Here is an 8,583-nt window from a genome sequence, read left to right as displayed (position 1 = left end):
CAACAACCGTAGCCCGTCCCCCCACGTCGTTCCTGTTCAGGGGAGAGGAATGAATAACCCTCACGAGACCCACGGAGACCATCCAACTGATCTCCCCATGGGACTCGTGGGATGGAAGCCTAGCAGCTGGGACTCATGAATCTTGATTTAAAAGTTAGCTCGGATTGGGACCGGCAAGATCGGTAGTCTGGCTGGGACTTGTGTGCTGTATGCAGTATTATGACCCTTACTTTTGTTTGCATTATGAACCTTCCTTTGTGTTACCTTCTTGGGATGCCTGAAGATTTTACAGCTACTCATTTCTGCTGGACAAAATGGTGCACAACATTTGGGCGGTAGGGTGGTACAGTGGTTAGCACTGCTGCTTCACAGCGCCAGGGAACCGGGTTCAATTCCAGCCTCGAGTGACTGCCTATGTGGAGTTTGCCCGTTCTCCCCGTGTCTGCGGGGGTTTCCTCCGGGTGCTCCAGTTTCCTCCCACAGTCCAAAGATGTGCAGGTTAGGTGGATTGGCCATGAAAAATTGCCCCTTAGTGTCCAAAAGGTTAGTGGGGTTATTGGGTTACGAAGATAGGATGGGGGTAGGGTGTTCTTTCGGAGGGTTGGTGCAGAATCGATGGGCCTAATGGCCTCCTTCTGCACTGTAGGGATTCTAGGATTGGTGTCCAAATGAATCATGAGCTGAGTTTAAAATTCTGGATCCTTTCATCATAAGATCACGCGCATCCATTTTTGCAAAATATCCCTGTATGATTTCTCATATCTTCTCTGTTATTGATATAATTGTGGTAAACCACTGTTACACCTGTATTAGGTGATGTAAGGTAGGACCTGTACTACAGGTTCGCCGGTCGTCCCTGCCTGCTGGCTCCACCCAGTAGGCGGAGTATAAATATGGGTGTCCTCCATTCAGCAGCCATTTCGCCAGCTGCTGTGGGAGGCCACACATCTTAGAGCAATAAAGCCTCAGTTGTATCCAACTCAAGTCTTTGTTCAATTGATCGTGCATCAATTTATTGCTCTAAGATTTTCTAAAAGATGGACCTCCGTATCAAGCCAGATCGCCTGCAGTTGGATCCGCAATCAAGCGACGCCAAAAAGGACTTTAATCACTGGCTAGCTTGCTTCGAGGCGTATATCAACTCAATGTCCACCCCTGTTACGGAGGCTCAGAAGATACAGATCCTGTACTCAAGGTTGAGCTCCAACGTGTTTCCGCTGATCCAGGACGCCCCGAACTACGCCGACATGGCGCTTCTCAAAGAAAATTACTCACAGAAGACGAACACGCTCTTCGCCAGGCACGTACTCGCCACTCATTCTCAACTCCCTGGTGAGTCCATAGAAGACTTCTGGCGGGCCCTAATCCCCCTCGTCCGGGTCTGTGACTGTCAGGCCATTGTGGCCACTGAACATTCAAACCTACTTATGCGGGACGCGTTCGTTACGTGGATTGGGTCGGACCTCATATGCCAAAGACTGTTAGAAGGGGCCACGCTCGATCTAGCTGAGACAAAGAAGCTAACGCTCTCTATGATGGTCGCCTCACAGAACAGTCAGGCCTACCCCCCCCCCTCCCCCCACTCATCCTACGCAGCCTCACAGACGGCCGCCCCAGCTGGGGCCTTACCCAGCCAGTACGCCTGCGCCACGTGCCAGCCCGCACACCCCGGGCATCCCCGATGTTACTTCTGCGGCCAGCAGAAACACCCTCGCCAACGCTGCCCGGCCCGCACGGCCCTTTGCAAGGCTTGCGGCAAAAAGGGGCACTTCGCCGCGGTGTGACAGGCTCGCGCAGTCGCCGCTATCGCCCCCACCCCCCTAATCTACACACAATTGACGCCGCCATCTTCATCTCCCCGGACCATGCGCGGCCAGTGGACGGCGCCATCTTCCCCCCCCCTCAGTCCACGTGCGGCCCATGGGTGCCGCCATCTTGTCCAACCCCCGCAACAAGTGCCCCATGAGCGCTGCCATTTTGTACCCCGCAGGATCTCCAGGCGCCGCCATCTTGTCTCCCCCACGGGGCATGGACACCGACAGCATTCCAGGACCTGGGCCCCCCAGGCTCCCCATCATCCGACGCCAGCGACGACCGACCACAATTCGCCTCAGTGACGATCGACCAGTCTCATCTGCACAAACTGGTCACCGCATCGACCAGCGTGAAAATCAACGGCCACGTGACCTCTTGCCTGCTGGACTCCGGGAGCACCAAAAGCTTCATACACCCGGATATGGTAAGGTGCTGCTCCCTCGTGGTACACCCCGCCAACCAAAGAATCTCCCTGGCCTCCGGATCCCATTCCGTCGTGATCCGGGGGTACTGTACGGTCACATTCATGGTCAAGGGCGTAGAATTCAGCGGCTTCCGCCTCTACGTCCTCTGCGCTGCTCTACTACTAGGCCTGGACTTCCAGTGCAATTTCCAGAGCCTAACCCTCAAATTCGGCGGGCCCCTACCACCCCTCACTGTGTGCGACCTCGCGACCCTAAAGGTCGATCCGCCTTCTCTCTTCGCAAATCTAACCCCGGATTGCAAACCCGTAGCCATCAGGAGCAGACGGTACAGCACCCAGAACAGGACCTTCATCAGGTCCGAGGTCCAGCGGCTGCTTCGGGAAGGCATCATCGAGGCCAGCAACAGCCCCTGGAGAGCCCAAATGGTAGTCGTTAAAACTGGGGAGAAACTCAGAATGGTCGTGGACTACCGGCAGACCATCAATCGGTACATGCAGCTCGACGCGTACCCCCTCCCATGCATATCTGATATGGTCAATCAGATTGCACAGATCCGGGTCTTCTCAACGGTAGACCTCAAATCCGCCTACCACCAGCTCCCCATTCGTAAATCGGACCGTCCATACACTGTTTTCGAGGCGGACGGTCGTCTCTATCACTTCCTCAGGATTCCCTTCAGGCGTCACTAACGGTCTCGGTCTTCCAAAGGGAGATGGACCGAATAGTCGCCCGGTGCGGTTTGCGGGCCACCTTCCCGTACCTAGACAACGTCACCATCTGCAGCCATGACCAGCAGGACCACGATGCCAACCTTGCCAAATTTCTCCACACCGCCACTCTCTTCAAGCTCACCTACAACAAGGAGAAGTGCGAGTTTAGCACGACCCGCTTAGCCATACTTGGCTATGTGGTCCAGAACGGAGTTCTGGGGCCAGATCCCGACCGCATGTGTCCCCTCATGGAGCTCCCCTTCCCCACTGCCCCAAGGCCCTCAAACGCTGCCTGGGGTTCTTCTCAGACTACGCCCAGTAGGTCCCAAACCATGCGGACAAGGCCTGCCCACTGATACAGTCCACACACTTTCCCCTGGCGGCCGAGGCACAACAGGCCTTCGCCCGTATCAGAGCCGATATCGCCAAGGCCGGGATGCACGCAGTAGGCGAGACACTGCCCTTTCAAGTAGAGTGACGCATCGGACGTCGCCCTAGCCGCCACCCTCAATCAGGCGGGCAGACCCGTGGCATTCTTCTCCCGCACACTTCATGCCTCAGAAATTCGGCACTCATCCGTCGAAAAAGAGGCCCAAGCTATTGTTGAGGCTGTGCGGCATTGGAGGCATTACCTGGCCGGCAGGAGATTCACCCTCCTCACTGACCAACGGTCGGTAGTCTTCATGTTCAATAACACACAGCGGGGCAAGATCTAAAACGACCGTGATTGTGACCGTACAGTACCCCCGGATCGAGCTCTCCACCTATAATTACGAGATTTTGCATCGCCCCGGCAAACTCAACGAGCCCCCAGACGCCCTATCCCGAGGTACGTGTGCCAGCGCACAAGTAGACCGACTCCGGGCCCTGCACGACAGCCTTTGTCACCCGGGAGGTGGGGTTGTACCATTTTGTCAAGGCTCGCAATCTGCCCTACTCCGTCGATGAAATACGGACAATCACCAGGGACTGCCAGGTCTGTGCAGAGTGCCAAGCCGCACTTCTACCGGCCGGACCGTGCGTGCCTGGTGAAGGCCTCCTGCCTCTTTGAACGCCTCAGCGTGGATTTCAAAGGGCCCCTCCCTCCACCGACCGAAACACATATATTCTCAGTGTGGCCGATGAGTACTCCAGATTCCCCTTCGCCATCCCATGCCCCGATATGACGTCTGCCACCGTCATCAAAGCCCTAAACACTATCTTCGCTCTGTTCGGTTTCCCCGCATACAGCCACAGTGACAGGGGATCCTCATTCATGAGCGATGAGCTGCGTCAGTTCCTGCTCAGCAGGGGTATCGCCTACAGCAGGACGACCAGCTATAACCCCCGGGGAAACGGGCAGTTAGAGAGGGAGAATGGGACGGTATGGAGGGCCGTCCAACTGGCCCTACGGTCCAGGAACCTCCCAGCCTCTCGCTGGCAGGAGGTCCTCCCTGATACACTCCACTCCATTCGGTCACTGCTGTGCACCGCCACTAACAACACACCCCATGAACGTCTTTTTGCCTTCCCCAGGAAGTCCACATCCAGGGTGTCGCTCCCGACTTGGCTCGCGGCTCCAGGACCAGTCCTGCTCCGTAGGCACGTCCGACTCCACAAGGTGGACCCGTTGGTGGAGAGGGTGCAGTTGCTCAATGCAAACCCCCAGTATGCCTACGTGGTGTACCCCGACGGCCGCCAGGATACTGTCTCCCTCAGGGACCTGGCACCAGCAGGTTCCACACACACACCCCTCCGGCCCGCGCCACCCTCCCCCCCCCCGGCGCTCCCAGCATTAACCCCACCAGGACCATCCGCCCTTCCCCTGCCCACGCCCGAGGATGAAGAGGATTTCGACACGCTCCCGGAGTCACCGAACATCGGGCCAGCATCGACGCGCCGCCACCACTACGTCGCTCCCAGCGGAACATAAAGGCACCGGACCGGTTAAACCTCTAACTGGTCCGCCGGACTTCAAAAGACATTTTTGTTCTGCTCAAATACTGTAAATATAGATTCATTGTTGTATATAGTTCTCCACCACCCTCGCCGGACTCAATTTTAACAGGGGGTGAATGTGGTAAACCACTGTTGCACCTATATTAGTTGATGTAAGGTAGGACCTGTACTACAGGTTCGCCGGTAGTCCCTGCCTGCTGGCTCCGCCCAGTAAGCGGAGTATAAATATGCATGTACTCCATTCAGCAGCCATTTCGCCTGCTGCTGTGGGAGGCCACACATCTTAGAGCAATAAAGCCTCAGTTATATCCAACTCTAGTCTTTGTTCAATTGATCGTGCATCAATAATCATCCATGCGTTTGCCACTGTTCGCCTTCATTCCACCAATTTTTTCTGCATCAGCTTTATAATATAGCTGTCAACTTTTCCAGCACTGCGTTCCACAATATGTTCTGCATTTCTCATATGCCCATTGTCACCAGCATCAATTGACTCTCATGTGCAGTGCATCAGATTTAAAACCTCATTTTTAAATTGACCCATAGCGTGGACCAGCTCAGTTTATTACTGAATGTAAATTATGAATTGATGGATTTGAAAACTCGGTGTCACAGTGGTTAGCACTGCTGCCTCACAGCGCCAGGGACCTGGGTTCGATTGCGACCTCGGGTGACTGTCTGCGTGGACTCTTTACGTTCTCCCCTGTCTGTCTGGGTTTCCTTCGGGTGCTCCAGCTTCTTCCCAGTCCAAAGATGTGCAGGTTAGGTGGTTTGCCAATGCAAAATTGCTCCTAGATGGGGTTACAGGGATAGTGTGGTGGACTGGGCTTAAGTAGGGTGCTCTTTCAGAGGGTTGGTGCAGACTAGATAGGCCGAATAGCCTCCTTCTGCACTGTCTGGATTCTATGATTCTATGAAAATAGCTTGCTGGTAAATCAAGTTATTTGTTGACCAGGGAACAGGTCAATTGTATTTACTTTTTGTAGCACCATCGATCACACACGAGGCGAGACGTAGAGAACTTCAATCGAGGCTTTATTGAGCAGACTTGTTCCCCAGCAGCTCAGTCACAGAATGCAGCTGTGGGGAGTAAACCGGGTTCTTATACCCCGCCTATCTGGGTGGAGCCCAGTAGGCGGCAGATCCAATCGGGACCCAGCATCTGTCCTCCAATAGCTCCTCGGCATTCATGGTGTACCGTATTACCCCTAATACATACCACCACACTTTCTAACCATGTAAAAGATACTGGCTACATTTTACAGATATTGAATTTAATTTGGTAACAATTCGCTCCTCATTCACAATTTCTGCATTGATTAATTGTGGTCAGATTTAGAAAGATTTGCATTTACAAAGTGCTGTTTATGACTGGTTCAAAAGCATTTTGCAGGCAATTAAATCCTTTTGAAATGTAATAATGAGTTAGTTGGTGCTGCCATTTTGGGAATCTGGCAGCTAATTTGTGCAATGCAGGCTTCCACAAACAACAATGAAATAAATGACCAAATCTAATTTTGGTGTCGGTTGAGTGATAAATATTGACCAGGACAAAACGTTCTGTGAGATCTCTTACAGAGCCTGACAGAGAGGCTGAAACAACCTTTAAAAGAATTACATTGTATAATACCACCGAACTTCACCTCACTTCACAGAACTGTACACTGCGTTTTTCTCGTACCTTCCGAGGGTAATGTGCACATTCCGTTCATTTCAAGAGTGGACTGAACTTTTCTTTTTTCATGTTGTCTGCCATGTTGTTGCTGGACATAAACGTTTTACAACTTTTAAAGAATTAATTCAAGGGATGTGGGCTTCGCTGGCCAGGCCGGCATTGATTGTCCATCCCTAATGTTCCTTGAGAAGGTGGTGGTTAGGTGCCTTCTTGAGACTCTACAGTCCATTTGGTGTAGGCAGACCCACAGTGCTGTTGGAGACAGAGTTCCAGGCCCAGCGACTGTGAAGGAACGGTGATGTATCCCCAAGTCAGGGTGGTGAATGGCTTGGAAGGGAACCTCCAGGCCATGGTGTTCCCATTTATCTGCTGCCCTCGTCCTTGTAGAATCTAGATTAGTGTTTTTCAAACTTTTTTTCCAGGAACCCATTTTTACCAACTGGCCAACCTTCAGGACCCATGCCGACCGACCTTTGCGGCCCACTCCGGCTGACCTTCGTGAACCACCATTTTCTCTGACCTTGTTTGCTGCTGACAAAATAGAGGAGTCGTAATCGCGCCCAAAGCACGTGATGGCGACGTTCAGGGCCGTGACCTGGTCTCTGTCTCCCTTCAGGCAGGAAGATTACATGGAATATTTTTTTTAATCTTCTGCGCCTCCGATTGCGCAAATTCGCGGTCTTCAGCTGCAGTAGCTGCCTTTTATATTCAATTTTAATTTATTTTTTGTAAATTGTAACAATATTGCTGCACGGCACATTTAATCAAAGAGACCAAAGCCCATGTCATCGTCAGACTCTTCAGATTCTTCCTGTTTCTTCTCTTCCTTTTTCTCTTCAGCAGCAGGGGCAGTGGTGGAAACAACTGCTGCAGCAGCTGGGGCACTGCTACCAGCACCAACGTTGCAGATCAGACTATTGACATCAATATTAGCCAATGCCTTGGCAAACAGACTAGGCCAGAAAGGCTCAATGATCACACCAGCTGTTTCAATCAGGGCATTGAGTTTGTCTTCGGTGACAGTAGCCTTGTCGTCGTGCCGGATGAGCGCGCTGTAGATACAGGTGAGTTCCGAGGTGGAGGCCATGGCGCTGGATCTCTGCAGATGGGTCCGATGGTGCTAGTCACCGGGGAGAAACTCGGCCTTAGCTTCGTTCAGAAGAACCGAGCACTTCCGAACCCGGCAGAACGAGCAGCAACCGACGTTTAACTATGCCAGCTGCGAGCGGCCTTTTTACCATATTAAAAAAATGCGGCTGCACTGCGCAAACGTGCCCGATCATCGGTGCGCATGCGCTCGGATTTGCGTGATTGAGAGCGCCGCGACGGACGGCTCCGCGACCCTCCTGACACCCGCCCGCGGGTCCCGCCCCTGACTTTGACAATGCCTGTTCTAGATGACCGTGGTCATGGGTTTTATAGGTTCTGCCGAAGGAGCCTTGGTGAGTTCCTGCAGTGCATCTTGTTGGTGGTACACACTGCTGCTACTGTGCGTTGGTGGTGCAGGGAGCGAATGTCTATGGATGGGGTGCCAATCAAACAGGCTGCTATGTCTGGGAAACTTTAATGAAAAATGTTCAAACATAAACAAAGGATAGCAAAAGCTTCTATAAGTACATAAAAAGGAAGAGAGTCATGAAAGTGAATGTTGGTACCTTAGAATTGAAACCATATTGATGGATCTGTACTTTGTTAATATATTTCTGTGTCACCGCACAAGATTTCTATCACATAGAATGGTGGAGCAGGCTCGAGAGGCTAAATTGCCTACTCCTGCTCCTAGTTCTTATGTTCTCAGAAAGAACTATTCTGTCTAATTCCACCTTCCAGCTCTTGATCTGTAGTTCTGATGGGAACAGCGCCTCAAGCTCAAATCTGTTCTTGATTAAAAAGGGGATTTCTTGATTAATAAGGGGATCAGGGGTTATGGGGAGAAGGCAGGAGAATGGGGATGAGGACCATATCAGCCATGATTGAATGGCGGAGCAGACTCGATGGGCCAAATGGCCTAATTCTGTTC

The 8,583-nt window shown here is 52.3% G+C and overlaps 1 protein-coding gene across 2 annotated transcripts; it reads right to left on the bottom strand.

Annotated features, from left to right (window-relative positions):
• Nucleotides 1-7,323: 7,323 nt before the first annotated feature.
• LOC140411684 (large ribosomal subunit protein P1-like) lies at nucleotides 7,324-7,650 on the bottom strand. Of its 2 annotated transcripts, XM_072500703.1 has the most exons (2): nucleotides 7,580-7,650; nucleotides 7,324-7,504 (listed from the first exon to the last, which is right to left on the bottom strand). In XM_072500703.1, exons 1-2 carry the CDS (start codon nucleotides 7,648-7,650, stop codon nucleotides 7,324-7,326), a joined length of 252 nt encoding a protein of 83 aa, XP_072356804.1. The 2 variants fall into 2 exon arrangements, with proteins under 2 accessions (XP_072356804.1, XP_072356803.1); XM_072500702.1 differs by having other exon boundaries at nucleotides 7,324-7,650.
• Nucleotides 7,651-8,583: the final 933 nt, after the last annotated feature.

This window comes from Scyliorhinus torazame, chromosome 4 (genome assembly GCF_047496885.1).
Source record: "Scyliorhinus torazame isolate Kashiwa2021f chromosome 4, sScyTor2.1, whole genome shotgun sequence".
Lineage (NCBI taxonomy): Eukaryota > Metazoa > Chordata > Chondrichthyes > Carcharhiniformes > Scyliorhinidae > Scyliorhinus > Scyliorhinus torazame.
This window is presented reverse-complemented; position numbering and strand designations above follow the sequence as displayed.

Coding starts and splice junctions, on each gene's coding strand:
- LOC140411684 (XM_072500702.1), bottom strand. CDS start 7,650: ATGGCCTCCACCTCGGAACTCACCTGTATCTACAGCGCGCTCATCCGG.